We start from the raw sequence: 16,892 nt of genomic DNA, 5'->3' as shown, positions 1-16,892 counted from the left end.
TCGTCTTCTGAACTGAGTCAATAGCGGAGCTGTGAAGTATCACTGCAGACTGCCCAAGTGAACTAACTGATGAATAGCTGACTAATTGAGGATACTGATAACTGAACACATTCTCAAAGCCAGATACCCCATTTCTGTCCTCAGAAAAGTCACTAGGATTTCGAGCTCTCGCTGAACAGCTTCATAGGTGCTACAGAAAGAGAATGATTGTTCCATCAGAACAGAAATCAACTCTGCAGAGCAAAACTCAGGGAAATCCAGAATGTCATATTTCTTCTACTTAAAAGTTTGATCTTCCTTTCCCTGCACCGTTCATAGCGGAGTATCTCTAGAAGGGAGGTTAAGCAAGTAATGAGAACTCAAGAGCAACTCCAGCAAGAACAACTTGTGCTAGAAAATGGTTCTTACAACAGTCGCCCATCGCTCCCCACAAAGAGGCGCAGCAATCGTTAACTTTGCAGACAAGAGTTGAGAATGACACAGAGAAAGGGAATTGGTAAGGATTGAGTCAAATTAGTACTAGAAAAGAAGAAATGCTCAAGATCTCAAGTAAATACATTTCTAGAAAAGCCAAACTTCCAACTACACTGGAAGGTCAGGCTCTCTGGCAGGTCCTGTTTCTGTTCATAGCAAGAGGCAGTAAAAGTCGAGAGCTGCTTCAATGTGCAGAGGTTTCTAACACACTATTCCAAAATGCATCATCCTCTTACAAGAATGCAATTCGACAGCCGTGACTTCATTAGAAGAAACATTTCGCTGTCAGGTGATGAGCAAAGTATGCGCAGAACACATTTTAGTGCATCAGCAGCCACCAGATGAACTTAAATAAAAAGCAGCTTTGCCAATGCATTCCCTGCATTTTACATTAGTGACAGGGCAGGAAAGAAGGTTCCCCACACCTCCACCTCTTAACTTTGTGGCTACATGGAATAGTTGGGTATGCTTTATCTTCTTTCTCCTAAAAAAAGCCTCGGTCCATTTTCTACAAGCTACTCTAAACCCATGGGAAGCTTCATTTGCAAGCAGAAGCCCTGAGCTCCTACTGCAGCTGGCCAGGTCGGCACTTGGAAAAGAAGCTCTAGACACCGATTCCAGGCGTCGGCTAAACACAGGGATCCACCCGGCCCCCAGCGCCTCCCACCTTTGCTTTCAAAATGGGAATCTTGCCAGTTCTCACAGGCCCAATTCTGCTCTGGCTTCGGGACAGTCGCTCCAGCTCGTAGTTGTTCCTCCTCGGGTGAGGGAGAAGCCACACACAGCTGCCCCAGCACGCACAGGAGGGAGCAACCACGCGCTAAAATCAGATCACAAAGTTAAGGTGAAAATTGCTTTTCATTTTGCCCCAAATAGAACCGCAAGAGGAAAAGGCACCATTCCTATGAAAAGCAGCAATTTAAGCAGCTCACTTCTCTCTAATACTTTGCGACCTTGTTGCATTTTGTTTCAAATAAGCAAGATTACATCTGAAAAAGTATCAAAGAAAATATTTTTCTCTTTAGTCTATACACATAATACATAGTATCTCCTATCAAGAGTTTTTACTTTTAAAAAGGTGGGGGGTACATCAATTAAACATCTTTATGCTTAAGTAAATTCTATGCTGATGAAAGCTGACAGAGTTTTAGAATGAAAGTTGCTCCATGTCTTGCATGTTCCTCTGGATTTTCTGATCTAGATCAGGACACCATTGTTTCTGCCACTGGACCAGAGATAGATTAGTAAAGAATCCAATCCAACATGGCAATTTCTGTGCTGTAAGTTATTTTAAAATAACAAACAGCACTTACGTAATCCCAGCGAGTTCAAGAGAACCTCGAGGCACTTATCACATTAATCTTTTAACTCTCTAACATTTCAAGTTCACCATGCCCTTTAAGAACGGTTTGAAATAACTGTGTAGTGGTTTTGCTGCTACAAGGATACAACACAAGCACAAAGGTCTATTTACAAGCATATTCCCTTTAATAACGTAGCTTGTGAGGAAAAACAATACAGCCCAGGTAAAAATGTGCTTGGGTCAAAAATATTCACTGGCAGAGGACCCAAGGGAGGAAAGATAGAGGCTTAAGGACAAGTCTTACATAATAATAGCACAAGGCATTTAAGCCAGTTTGTCGGAACCAGGAGCGTTTTAAAGATGCTAAAAAATTGTAACAGTTTAATGTTCATGCATTTCCAATTTTCTCCCACCCCATCTTCATGTTGCTATGCTTGGCAGGTTATTAAAACTGAAAATGAGACCTTTCCTGGCTGATCCGGCACAGAACTGCCCCCTGCAAGGTGACAAACCAAGACAAACAATGAAAGCAGCACCTTCCCGGCTACCACGAGTCCTCGCTCTACGCACTGATGAGGTTCAGCACTAAACCCAGGAGTGAATCATTTTCAAAACACCACCAAGATAACCTGCACCAAATACACTCCGAAAAGCCTCTCAGATGATACAAATCATATTTTGCTCTTATCTACGCCGGCAGATAAAGTATCCCTAATAGTTCAGCGCATTTTCCAGCAAACCGTGTATTTCTCAACGTGAACAAAGGTCAGCAGCTCTCGCACATCAGGTCCCTGTGCACAGTTGCTGTTTTCTGTATGCAGTGAGATGGGCATGATCTACTTTTATTCACTAAACCCCCCACCTTTCCCAACTGCAGTTTTCAGAACCTTGGTATTAAACAAGGCCTGCAATTCCAAACTAAAATATACTGCTCCACAACTCCTGCCCTTGACCCATTCCCTTGCTCACAGACTGGTAAATGCACATTCACATAAAAGTGGGATGGAAGAAGATCTTTTAGATCAGGTCCCGTCTAGCCCTTTGCTATTTAGAACTCGAGTCATCTCTTCCATACCCTCGTGGAGCTTCACCTCAAAAGCAGCAATTTGTGTACTTTTGACTCCACTGGAAGCTGCATTCAGAACGCAGACTTTCTGAAAGCTAGACCCTCCTTCTAGCTGTATTCATGGCAGGGTTACAGTGCTTTGATTTGAATTCCAACACTAGTCTTTGGTATAGATGGTTCTTTTGCTCACTGGTATTGATCTCCTTTCCTTCTCAGTGTGTGTATTTCTTGGCAATAATTACATCTCCTGCCAGCCTGTGCTAGAGGAGACCAGTCCTTGCACTCCCCACTGGTTCAGGGGCTCTCAAGCTCCCACCAACAGCCCTTTTCTGCATTGAGGTCCCATCATCCTCCTCCACAGGCGACCAGAACTCTGAGAAGCATCTCCCAGGCCATCTACAGAGGCACTTGTACACTTCCACCTCCATCCAAGTTCTCCTGGTGCATCCCATGTGAGAGCATTAACAGCCATTCTGTTGTAAACAAGTCCACGGCCCTTCTTCCAGTCCTTTCCACCACATGCGCTACATTTTACAAAAGCAGTTTGTATTCGGCTCCCAATTCCACAGAGTCTTGTGTTTTGTTTCACTGAATTTTGTCCCACTTCTTTAATCCTTAGGGTCACTCAGTTCTGCATATCCAGCTTTTGTGTATTTATGAATCCTCTGAACTTGGCATCATCAGTCAGGTTTTATCAGCACACACCAAATTCTCGCACCAAAACCATTAACGGAAATACTAAATAAAGCAGATCCACTGAGGAATTCTACTTATCCTCACATTCTCCTTTCAACAATGCTAAATCCAGCCCTGTTCAAACAATTCCTTATACATGCTACGATTCTTCTATTAATTTCCATCTTCTCCCACATAGTTTATACTTTCCCAAGTGGCTCTCTTGATAAAATGTTTCAGAGAAATTAAAATAAATAAGATCTACTGTTTCCTTTGATAAAAGGATCAGTTCTCCAGACAAAGAAGGCTGTTACAGGATGCACCTTGGTCCTCCTTGATCCAATGAGGTGGATTCCTTGCCCTGTAGATAAAGGCCATGCCCACAAGTACAAGGGAGTAGCACAGTCCAAGAGTTTGAACACTTACTGAGAAATTTTGGGTTGCTTCTATTTGGAAAAGGCCTGTGCGTCTTGAGAAGGGTTTCGAAAAGTGCATTGCTATGGCAAAACAAAATCTTCAAGAAGCATGCACAGGATTCATTTTTACATTTTTTGCTGGGAAAATAAAACATTGGGGACAAATGAGGTATAACACACGGCACATCTGAGGGAGAGGGAAGGCACAGCAGAAAATGTAAAACTGGAATACTGAAAGATGCTAAAATGGAAATGGAAAGGTAAAATTAAAAGTGAGCTAAGTATTATCATGGTTATTGGATTTGTGGAAATGACGGAATGAGAGGCTGAATAAAAATCAAGCAGGAGCATCTGAGCTCTCTGACAGCAGCAAACCAGTCCCTTGCTGATTAGTCTCTGTTATTTAAATGATAATTTCACTTTAAGGCAAACTGGATTGCTTAATGTAAGGAAAGTGGCTCTTTATGAAAGTGTTGGTATTTTTGAAAGCTTCTCCTTCACAGCAGAGTGAGCACCTAAGTTCAACCCATTTACACATAACACGGGTCACTACGTGCTGGAAGAAAGCAAGCTGCTTTTATCCAACTGTTTTCCAGCAGCATCTCAAACACTACTTGCAAGAAATATGGAAGCAACACAAAATGAAGCGTCTGGCTGGGGAGATCCCCCGGCAAACAAATCACCTGCTATGCAGAACACACCACGAGCACACGTTTCTAAAACCATCCCCACTCCTGGTGGAAAAAGAGCATTAAAGTTTACTGCTTGGGAAATGCACCCTCTGTTCAAGCCAGGACAATGCTCTATAGCTGATAAAGAGTGTCAACAGAAAAATAAGTGATATTTTCCATTTAAAAAAAGGTTCCACTGGCATCTTCACTTCCAAAACAAAGTTCTTATTCCCCTGGTATGTTGACCGCCTTTTCTTTGATTCCATTATTCTGCACACAGTTCCTGTAGGCGAACTACCGAAGTTCCTCAAAGTATTCTTCAACAAAGATGACAGAGAGTGTGCTAAGCTGTTGTTCAATGGTTTCCTCCATCTCCAGAATGCCAGAGCTGTGATCCTGGAAAGGCACTTGCTGTAACTGTTCCCAGAGCTTTGAAATGCAAAGCGAGGACAGACATATTTTTGATGTGAACTTGCTTACTTGTGACTCTGATTTTCTGATTCTACATTACAGCCTCAGCGTCAGGTGCTCAGCCATTATGTTTTACACCATTCCTGCCTTTCCTTCAGCCTCAGGACTTATTACTCTGATCTATTCAAATGGAAATAAAAGCATTAAAGGCAAAGCAGAAAGAAGACTAATATTTTTTAACATGAGAGAGAGGTACAGCATTTTTGGAGAAAATTAATATCAGATAGGAAAATTCTATGGCAGGAAGCTCTGCCCAGCATTTCAGTGAAATATTGGCAGGAACAGACCTACGGTATTTTAAGAAATCTGTGAAAAGAGGTGCAGATGGTTGCCATGTTAAGTGGATCGACATCATGAGAATGGCAGAAGATTAAACTGGCTAAAGCACAGATTTGACACCAGGCCGCGAAATATCACTGTAAAATGTAGTGCTGTGCCTGTTCAGGACAAGGGCAGATGATCCTTGTGTGAGGCAAGGGGAGACCTCAGAACCAGACAAGTTGCTCTAGTAAGCATGGTTTCTTTTTCTCTTTTGTTTTGTTGGGGTTTGTTTGTTTGTTGCTTGTTTGGGGTGTCTGGGGTTTTTTTAATTAGTGTTTCCCCTATGTGGTGTTCATCACACTTTCTGGTGCCCTGGGAATCCCCACTGTGATGAGACAGCTTGTTTTCCACTGGGAACCTTGTCAGCAGCAGTCACGCAATTGTCAGTATGTTCACAGATCTTATATTACGATTCTTTACAGAGCACTTAAATGTACAAAATGAAGATTCAATATTCTCATACTATGCTAATTCTAACTTTCTACTCCAGTTAGGGACTTAGCTCTAAAGCAGGGGCTACCACAAGCCAACCCAAACCTCCCACAACCCATTCAGAAATGAGCACTGAAGTTCAGGTTGTTGGCACAGCTACGGACAGCATCAAACACTTCAAACTGGATCCATTTCTTGCTTGGTGACAAAAGCTGAGTGGGCTACAATAGGCTATTCCAATAAAAATACTTGCTTCACTATGGAGCGATCACTCCAGAACGATGGCATTACTGGAACTAGCAACAGTAACCCCCAGTGTGGTCTTGATTGGCTGCAGTTAATTAAGTATCCAGAAATGCATATGAGCAATCGAAATTATTTCAACATGCACTGCTTTGTATAGCTGTCAACAGATTCTTTTTTAAACCAGTAACCACTTATTCATAATGGACATTCAGAGAAAGGTAAATTACTACCTTGTGAGAAAGGAGAAGATTATGAGCTTCATTCACTACTGCAAAGATATTCAATGCCTTGGATGGAAGAGAGCGCAGCGTAGCTAAGCATAGTTAATCAAGATTCAAAAAGGAACGTAGAGAACTCCAATATTCTCCCTTCTCTTCCATTCATTGAAAAAAAGAGCACTAATCCACCACTAAATGCAGAATCAAGAAATTTGATTCCGTCTCCCTCCCTTTCTACTCCCTTCCCCCCAATTCCAAAAGCAGAATCTGCATAGAAGGACGTCCCGTACTGAGCGTAGCACCTGTGTAATTACAAATTACAACTGTGCTAACCACTGTACTAAATAGAGATGCTTGCCACTTAATTAAACCCTTTCTTAGAGAGGAAATGCATACACATTCACACTATCTCCTCTTCTTAATTGGGCTCAGACACTGCAGGAAGCCAGTCCCCAAGATTTGTCAGCCAGCCAGCCCGCAGATGTTTCCGAAAGAAAACCAGGTCAGCATTAACAGGTTCACGTCTCTGGCTCCAGGCGACAGGTCAGCAGATCGGTGTCTGCTGTCTGCAGCTGGCAGGCTCCAGGGAGGGAGAGCGGTCCTTAAGCACTGGCCCGAAACCCTGTCAAATCTGCACTTCTCTGCACAGGCCTGGACAGCGAGCATGCAAAACAGCTACACCAGCTTAACGCAATTTCATCACTGAAGCCAACTACATTTACCCTTGCAAGCTGAAGGACGACTGTAGGTACTCCCCAAACCTCAGCTTCATTAAAGCTCAGCCTTACGCAGCAGGTATCAGGGGCTGAGACCTGCCCTCCGGCATAACCACAATGAGATGTGACTCAAACATCCAAGGCCACAACTGGAGCCTCTGAGCAACACAGCAGAGTCCAAGCACACTGCTTTTTTCTTCTGATACGTCAACTTCACCTTTAATTTCCACACTGTGTTCCATGGCCCTTCAGAAAAGGACAACTGATCTCTCCATTTCTTCCTGTGATGGGCATGGAAAGGAGGAGAGTGATTCTGAAAAGCAACACAAACAAAACCTTTTGCTTTATCTTCTACACACAAACACCAAGGCTGAGCTGACAGTACTATCTGCAACAGAAAATGGTGCTCCAAGAAATGGAAGACCTACTCAAATGAGTCATTATCAATACATTTTATTGCCTTCCAATCCTTGATTCATCTAACATCAAAAACCTACTACTGATATAAAATAATTCTGCTGTGTATATAAAGATCTTAGAGCCCAGCAGGTGAAAATAAAAACTTCATGTAGTCAGTACTTCCAATTAAAAACAAAAACACAAAATGAAACCAGTCAAACAAAGACACACACACACACACATGAAATAACACATTACTATCTATTCTCTCTTTAAAATAAATGCTTGGACTAAAACTCCTTGGAAGCTGATGCTTGTGGTCCACCTGTCTGCACAAATCTGCATAATTTTTCAGCAAAACTTCAGCCTTCCAAGTCTTGCAATGTTCTGACCCTTACGGATAAATACAGAGACAAATTTAGCATTAACCCTTGTCAGCTGCTATCAAGGACCATCAGCATCTGACTTACTGCCTCATCTTTAAAACATACCTGCTTCACATCATTTTGCATCATTCAGTACTCCGGGGTGCATCTGTTTATGCTCAGCAAAAATGACCTGACTAATTCATTAGAGGACAAAGGCGCCACCAGCCAAATGTAGACAAGCAGCATTAAAAAAGCTTGATTTAGATTAAAAGCACACAGAACGTGAACCCTCATTTTTCATTTGGGCATGTTCTACATGCCACAGAAGGGCAAGTCAGAGCAATAAGGATGCTGCTCTCAAGGATGCAATTCTAAGGCTTGGGCGAGGAGGAGATAAAAAAGAAAAGCCCAACAGGCTTTGAAGAATTCCTATGAAACAAGACAAAATGAAGAATGTGTGATACAAGTATGAAGCTTACAGCGCTGATTGGAAAAACACTCTACTCTGTATGCCGTTAGAGAAATATGCACAAATCTTTTTCTTCTCAAGTTACCACCCAAAGTACTGGACAAGGAGAAAGTGATTGCACACAGGTAACATTTAACAGATTTTAAAAGGTTTAATAGCAACACCAAACAGTTGGTGTGAGCCCAGCTGAGCCGGGCAGGCTGCAGCAGCAGCCCCGCGCTCTCCCGCAGCATGAGGCCGGATGCCATCTCGTGGATGGTTTTGCACATTGTCACCCACATAAACCACCCACCTTCTCTCACACACAACCTTCCACAGGGATTTTTCCACTAAAATCCACGTTGTTTAATGGCAGACAAGAAACCGCCTCGAAAGTATCTCTAAGCTAATAGTCTAACTCTGAAAAAACAACTAAGTCTGTGGTGATGAATGTGGTTCTTCAGTGCAGATGGTAAACAACTCATTAACACAAATACTGTATTGAGAAGAAATACAAACTACATCAGCACATCCTGCAGAGACAGAGTACAAGACACTTGTTTTCTCAAAGTCCTACATTCATATACCTCTCAAAGAGAGTAAACTCCAAAATAAATAAGATTTTCTACTCTCAAAACAAGAATTTCAAAATTGAGTGGTTTTTCTTTTTGCTGTTGAAACCAAAACCTGCGGCAGGAATATCGAGTCAGAAAGACACAAATGTGTGAAAATCCCTGGCAGCATAACAATAACACACAAAAATACCTACAAGACAAAATTACATCCAAGACAAAAGGCAGAGCCAACTATGTGAGAAAGTAGGCAGCAAGAAGAACAAGACATTGAAAGGACATATAATCGAACACAAAAAAGATTATGTAGACTCATAACGTGTATACACGAACCACACATAACTATGGTGTGTGTTACTGTATCATCTGGGTACAGCACAGCTTACGAGCACATTATATACCATTTCTATAGGGCAGGCACAATTCCAAAGGCAGATTCAGGAAAGAACACTGCACAACAGCAACGCGAACACACCAACACGCTCTAGAGCTAAAGCTGCCTTTGCTTCCGTAGTTTGAGAACAAGACAAAAAACCCAGGAGCTTACAAGTAGAATCCAGAACCAGCAAACATAAGATTAGCCTTTGAATAAACTGTTAATGAACTTGTTTCCCCCCCAAAAGGTGAAGCATTATAAACACTTAGCGTCACCAGAAAGAAACCAGTACAAAAACAGTAGGATTACTGCTGCACTCCTGAAAGCTGCACCTCCTTTCCAAGTGTTATTACATAAAATTATACTCGAAATTACACTCATAGGTCTGATCATGAGCCAATCTGACAAAGTGCCTGCTGGGACCAGGCAATCAGTGAACAGAAACCACCGAGAGCAGACACAGAACAAGCCCTGTGGAAGTGCTGGAGGAAATGAAAAACCATCCTCTCCTAAAACACCACTCGCTGTATGCACTTCCCTTACATTCTCTGTACCAACGAAGAATGTGATAAGAAAAGATGAGAAATGCTAATTCATTCCCTTTTTCCTTGCTTATCTAGTTATTAGCAATTAGAGCGGTGCTCTGGCTCTTTGGGACAACCATCCAAGCCGTTCCTATTTTCTTCTACTGTGAGATAAGCAATTAACTCTTCTCAAACTTCCACCAACAGCGTTCTCCAGGAACCTGCCTGGGACAAGGATCTCTCATCATCTTCATATTCCTGACCGAAAATGAACGTAAATTCATGCTGTAAGAAGTCTGAGCAATGGGAAAAATAAAAGGGAGTGGGAATCATCCAGTTCAACCTGCTACAATTGCATGCAAAAGATGATTTTTCTCAAGAGCAATTCGCTTTTCTGTATGAGAAGACGCCATTAATAGCACTAAACAATATGGCCCAATCAAAACCCTAACACTTTACAGCGAATATTCTGATTTTAAATGAAGGAGTTATTAGACTTCAACGGGCAGAATCACTTGGTTCCATTTCTCTCCCACTGTGAAATTACCTCATTAAACCTTTAACAGCTTGAGGTAAGTGAAAAGCTTCTGCTCCGCATCTGATAGAACAGGTTTTGTGAAAAGGATTCATACTATTTCTGGCCATTCCTTGCCATAGGAGATTTAGCACAATTGTAACTTCATCTAAATGTATGTATCCTTAGCAGATAAAGCAGAGAATCTCAAGCATGCTGCGTACTAGCATGCCTCTGGAAATGTTCATTATCCTCATTAAACAGAAAACACTGAGAAAACGAAGAGGCTTTCCCAGGTTGAACACAAGCATTTTTCCCATAAAGCAGTAATGTACCCAAACCACATGGGAATATCCAAACACTCCGACTTCCAAACAACGGCAGCAGTGTGCACAGAGCTCTGCTGCTGGGCACGTGTAAGGAGCGGAACAAAGAAACAACTGGTGAAATTATGTTCTGCAGTTCATGTTGCAGCTCAGGCCTGGATCCAAAACGCTAGGTGAACTGTACTATAATGCTCATACCAAGACAGCATCTCTGCTTCTGGGCTAACAACAATGTAAATACTTAGAGGAAATAAAACAATGCCTCACAGCTCCACAGAAAACCTTCTGCAGTGGAAGAAAACGACCATCAGATGCACCATTTCCAGCCCTGATTTTTACCACATACATCTCAGGGGCCTTAAAAAAATCTGTTCAGTTCTCCAGATGTCAGAAAGAGTTAAGTAACAGTACCCAAAGAGATTAGCCAGTGTCACAAATCTGAGGGGGTATGTTCTCCCCCTTTTATAAGAAATTAAGTTTATTCCATTTCTCTTGTCAGATAAAATAACTAAATTAACAACTGTTCTTCAGCTGCTTTAGGGAAGAAAAGTCACAATAGCATGATCTGGCAGTTTATTTTGATATCCAGATTTCAAAGAAATCACATTTACAACCATTTGTTAGAAGTAACATACATTTTTTCTTCTCTGGACATATCCCCAAGTTCTGAAAAGGTCACTTATTAAGCTAGCAGAATCTCTAACTAAACATGAATGTAGCTATACAAGTTCAAAGAACTCCAATTTGAACCTTGGCCTCAGACACATTGGTCAAACTGAGTTGGTGAAAAACATTTCTTAGTTCCCAAAGATACTTGGTAAGAATGTGTATCTTACAGTTCTCCTCATATATAATAAAAGGTACTGGGAGAGCTTTCACATGAAGAAGAAATAACAAGAATACATGGCCACCACACAATGAGATGATTTAAGAGGGAAGTGACTGAAGTTTTATCTCCCTCCAGAGCTGTGAGCACATACCTGATATTCAAACCAGTGCTCTGGTCCAGTTTCTCCCAGCTTTTTAATTTTCCCAGAAGTTTCTACGGTAGAAACCAAAAGAAGAGTTAGACACACAGACAAACGTTCTAACAGCTCATTTTCCACACCGTTTTCTCATAATTCTCCATTCAAACTCAGCGTCTTTCCTTTTCCTCCTATGGATTTCTGTGTCTTCCTGTCTAGCACTTCTTGGGTTGTCCTTCTCCAGCCCTGTCACTGCAGTTCTGTGACACACAGAATTCATGCTACACTTCGGCACTAATGATCATCTAACCCTGTGAGTGACCATCGCTGTGCCAGACCTTGGCAGACCAGATTCTCAGTAGAGAAGAAAAGTTGCATCCTTAACACCAGTTCTGGAGCTGCCGAAGTGCCCATTTCTCCTCTTTCATTTCCTCCTACAGCTTTTCACTTTCAGTCGACACCAGACAGTATTACCTAAACCTGATCACACACCAGTAGAGTTCTGCAGATCAACAAGTTTACATGTTTAGGTGAATCTCTTGACAGCTCACTGTATGCTCAATACAGATCAGGATGGAAGGAAGACAATTTTATTTGTTTGCGGCCACATTATGGCCCTGCCAGCACTGGCAGCAATCCAAGCGTATCAAAGTCTTTACCACACGCCTGTTTGGCAACACCAGGTCGAGGCAGAACTTAATGCAAAAAAAAAGCATTTCCAGCAAAGAAAGTTAAAAGACAGACAGCAAGGCCAAAAAAGACACTATGATGAGATTGTCATTTAGACAAAATCTCCAGCTGAACAGCAGACATCATGTTGTCTTTTTCACCTTCATTGCCATAGCTTCCTTCATGCTGACATTAAAGTTTGGAAATGCCTAGTTCAAACCAGTTAATTAAAATAGGTATCATATCTCAATTAACACAATATAGAAGAGCCTAAAAGACAGGCCAGGTAACAAAGGAAACCCCCTATTCTGCTCATCCACCAAATACTTCCAGCACCTCACCTCATTTTCCAATTCAACAGTCACTAGCTGCGCTTGGACTTTCTCATAGCGTTCCAGTTTTCTCTGCAGACCTTCTACCTCCTCTTTAAGCAACCCGTTGTTTTCTTTCATTTCCCTATGGTGAAACCAGAGACAGCGATTGAAGAGCCACGCAACTCAATTCACTCTCACAAACTTTCAGACACACGGGGATTTACAAGAGAACCATACAACATTGAACAGACACCATGACATTGAACTGACTCACTTGTATAACATTTACTGCAAAGTTACTTTACAAAAACAAATTAAAAAAATAAAAATGCAGCTTTATTGAACTGATTTTTTTCAACTAAGTGCTGTCCTAATTATGTCCAAACAACGTGATGTTTTGTATTTGCTTTACTGATTGGCAAAACAGCAGGAAGGGTGGTGAGACTCCCAACTCCGCTCTTCAGCCAGGCTGAGCGCAGGGCTGGAGCACAGCAAGCGGTGGATGCTCGGGCATCGTGAGCGCTCCGTGACACCTGAAAGCACTGACACTGCTTGCCTTGACTTTAACAGACGTGTGCAAGGGGGAGATAAAACTGTTTCAAAAGAATGACCTCTAATCTCTTGATATGTGTTTCTGCGTACAAAAACAAGCATGAGAAGAGATTACAAGATAAATAATTTAAAATTATAATGAAACACTAACAAGAACAAAACCAAGGCAGATTTAATTTTAGAATAAGAAAAAGCCGGCAAGATCACTCAAGTAATTTACGCTTTAAAAAAAAAAATGCACCAAAATATGGAAATTAAGTTTACTCTAAAAATTATTTAAGGCAAGCTATTTCATAGTACACAGGAGTTTAATTTTCCAAATTAATTGCCACTTCAGATACCCAGAAAGTCTACTCTGCCAAGGGCTATCTTAGAATTCTTTAGAAATTTAAACAGAAGACTTTCCAAACATCATGCTGGAACAAGCAGCCTTTAAAACAGTGGTAACAATAACTAAGCAGAAACAGTTATTAGAGAAATGCTCAGCCATCTCTTCTGTCTACAAGGATTTCTTTCCCAAACCTGTATAGAGTTCATCACTGTCTTTAATAACTGAATTTTGTTCTAACAAGTAGGTATCAGCATCCAGAACAATCAATTCGCACTGTGTTCAGGAAGACTTACCCACATCTTGTCACATCTCACCTAGTAACCATCACAACACTGCTCAATCCATGCGCAAGTATGTACATGACATATTTAAACTTCCTTCTAAGGTTTTTCATATGGAAGCCCAATAGAGGGCTTTGAAAGTACCTATAGTGCAATTACAGCAGGTACAGAAGAAGATAAGATAATCCTTCTCAACAACCGAACCATTCTTTCACCTGAAGTAGGCATTTTCCTCCCTGAGCTGGCGCAATTCCCGCTCCATTTTTGGGAAACGGGCCAATTCTGCTTTCATGTTCTTGACAATTACAGCATCATGTTCCTGCTGGGAGAGCTTCTGCTCCAGGTCCTGGAAAACACAGGATGACAAGAGGACACCAATAATTAATGTGGAACTCATAAGAGCTACTTCTCCATTGCACTTTTTAAACCCGAATGAATGACTTGGATTAAGTCAGAATGGAACTCAGTGGGTCATCTGATCCAATCCATTGCTCAGAGCACAGATGACTTGTAGCACCTGGGCTGGCCTCTTCTCCACACCTGATCACCCTAAGTTCATAGCAAAAAAAGATCTCTCTTAATGATTAAAAGGACATGCTACTGATTAAACCAAATCTGTGATTTTTCTTGTCCTCTATTCCTCTGTCAATGAAGTGTAGAGAGGGGCACCTGGACGGTCAGCAAGAAGTTGGAATGAAAAGAAACACAACTGTGTATTTTAGCATCATAGTAGATGTTGTGATTTCCTACAAGAAAAACAAAAACCAAAACCCCTGATTTAGAGTTGTATTGCAGTCTGATATCTTGTTTCCCAGCCTTTCCTTTCTGGCTCTGACTGCCAGAGGAAGTCTCTTCTTGCCATCACAGAACTGGCAATGAGGTTGTCTCTCAGTGGAGCTTTACTCTACACCAACCACAGGCACTGCCACTGGCAGCATCTGCCCAGACCAAAGTAACCCTCCACATTTACCTCAGCTGGGATGATACTACAGTGAAAAATATACACTCCTACCAACCTACAAGTTTGAAAGGACAGAAAGCATCTCTATACTCACGAAGCCAGTGTGGCTTTGAAAGTTTTGCAAGTACTTGCACTTCTTACAAGAGCTAAACCCAACTCCAGAGGAAGGATACTCTGGGAACCAAAAAAAGTAACCCCAGCTGCTAGGTTCATCCTCCACCATTCGGAAAAAAAGATCGCTCTAGAACGCTGATGGACTGGGCTCTGGCACAGGATCAAATGGAGAACTCCCCCAGAGCTCTGTATAAAGATACAAATCACTTCTCTACAGAGAAAGCGTGGGTGGATTGTTTTTCCAATCAGTTTATACAACAAAGGTAAAATGTCATGTTTAAAGCCAATTGTAGGTAGCCTGGTCCATCCAACTGAATTTAGCCAACTTCAGCTCTTGCTGGCCACCAGATCAGATTCTTATATGACAAACAGACCTTTTATTTCTGCAACAGTCATTTTCAAAAGAAAACAGTTCTGTTCTTCCATGGAAGAAATTAAACGCTAAAGCTTTATACAGGCCACAGAGTTTCTTACCTTAATCTTCTGTTCGTATTCTGCCAGGAGGGACTGGCCTGCTTGCAACGTCTGGATTTGCTGACTAGCCTCTTGCCATTTTCTATCAGGTGTAGACACAAAAGACATTTAGCGCTCAGGAATCACATACAAGCAACTACCCACATGCAGAAGCATCTCTGACAAACATTTTCAAACACCACTAACAATGTATATGGTACTGTTATAGAAAATTGTCTCCGAGTTTCACACTCACACCATCCCCTCTAACTCAGAGACAAAAATATTCATTTTAATAAAAATACATATCTTAAGAAATACCCAAAAATCAAGTGGCTTTCACTGCGAAACCAACAAATACATACTCTCAGTAAATAATCAGCACCTTTGCAAGAGCTGAACTTAGTAAGCAAGGAAAAACACAACCATATCTTTCAACTAGCCCTCAAGTATAATTTATGGCTTGATATTTTTGTTCTGTTCCATCTATAAAGTTCAGATAAGCCTTTCCCACCCACACGCCTTCTGTTAACTCTCCACCACAACATGAGACATCGCTGAGATTTCAAGCTCAAGCATTATTTTTCTCAAGGTACAATTAAATTGCACCTCAGAGCTAGTTTCAAACAACGGTTACAACCTGCACATCCAGATCAAAGAACCCCTTTGAAGAGCAGAAATCAAACGCTGTTTAAAGTTTTCTGACAACAGCTGCAGAAGACTGAAGTTCTGTTTGCCTTTTTCTCCCTACAGTCATTCATGCCCTGCTTACTTCTGTTGAACATCCAGCTGTTCCATCAGCTCCTGCTTCTGAGAGTCTTGGCTTGTCATCTGCATCTCTTGATTCATTATATTCCATTGCAGCTCTGATATTTTCCCTTTTAATATTGCGATTGTCTGAATTAATGGAAAGAAAGGATAAACACACAAGGCTATGAGTCTCCAAGCTGGACATTATGGATGGTGATAGACAGAAATCATATCCAACTAAAAAGTACAAACACTGAATCTAGAAACAACCCAAACTCTTGCAAACCTGCAAACTCACTGCAAAAACAAAGGCAAGAGACAATCATTTAGTTGCTTTCATCTGTCACCCAAATTCTCATTTCCATTTCCTATTAAGTGGGTGACCTCAAACTAGCATGAAAAATATCAATCTTCAAAGCTAGATGATGATACAACACAAGCATAGATATATAGATATAGATATATATATATATTAAAAATAATTATCCCACAGCCATTCCATATATATTTTGTCTGGGTTTCTCTCAACCAAACACCTGCAGTATTATGCCTTCCTCAAAAGCAGAGGCCAGTGGTTTTTAAAATTTTGTTCCAAATGGCTTAACTCTAAAGAAAAACTTGAGCATTTGTTTCAAACAGCCATTACTCAGCTCCCTTGAACACAGAAAAAGAGAAAAAAATCTCAAAGTATTACATCCTTAGGGTGCTTTCTAGACAGAGAGACACACAGGGTTCTCAACTTGATGCGGACAGATATGGAAATAAAATTAACACAGAAATAGAACTGCTGCATGCATTTCATATGTGAGTTTAGTTTCATGTGCCATCACTGTCTCCCTGTTTTTAATCACCGCTAACTGACACATTGAATCTGTTGATCTGCTCCATCACATAGATACACGTCCAGTGACACCAAGGCAGGAGGAAGGCTGAAGGACTTAGTGCTTGTTGATCCACAACTGGCAC

The 16,892-nt window shown here is 41.4% G+C and overlaps 1 protein-coding gene across 6 annotated transcripts in view; it reads right to left on the bottom strand.

Annotated features, from left to right (window-relative positions):
• MAD1L1 (mitotic arrest deficient 1 like 1) overlaps nucleotides 1–16,892 on the bottom strand; it is a 343,378-nt gene that overhangs the window by 319,967 nt on the left and 6,519 nt on the right. For all 6 annotated transcript variants that reach the window (XM_071814987.1, XM_065850520.2, XM_071814988.1 and 3 more), the window contains exons 6-10: nucleotides 15,949–16,073; nucleotides 15,198–15,279; nucleotides 13,864–13,994; nucleotides 12,512–12,626; nucleotides 11,517–11,578 (exon numbers count right to left, since the gene is read on the bottom strand). In XM_071814987.1, coding sequence (XP_071671088.1) covers nucleotides 11,517–11,578; nucleotides 12,512–12,626; nucleotides 13,864–13,994; nucleotides 15,198–15,279; nucleotides 15,949–16,073 — 515 coding nt within the window. The remainder of the gene's footprint in view (nucleotides 1–11,516; nucleotides 11,579–12,511; nucleotides 12,627–13,863; nucleotides 13,995–15,197; nucleotides 15,280–15,948; nucleotides 16,074–16,892) is intronic.

The sequence above is a fragment of the Patagioenas fasciata genome, chromosome 15 (assembly GCF_037038585.1).
Source record: "Patagioenas fasciata isolate bPatFas1 chromosome 15, bPatFas1.hap1, whole genome shotgun sequence".
In the NCBI taxonomy this organism is placed as follows: domain Eukaryota; kingdom Metazoa; phylum Chordata; class Aves; order Columbiformes; family Columbidae; genus Patagioenas; species Patagioenas fasciata.
This window is presented reverse-complemented; position numbering and strand designations above follow the sequence as displayed.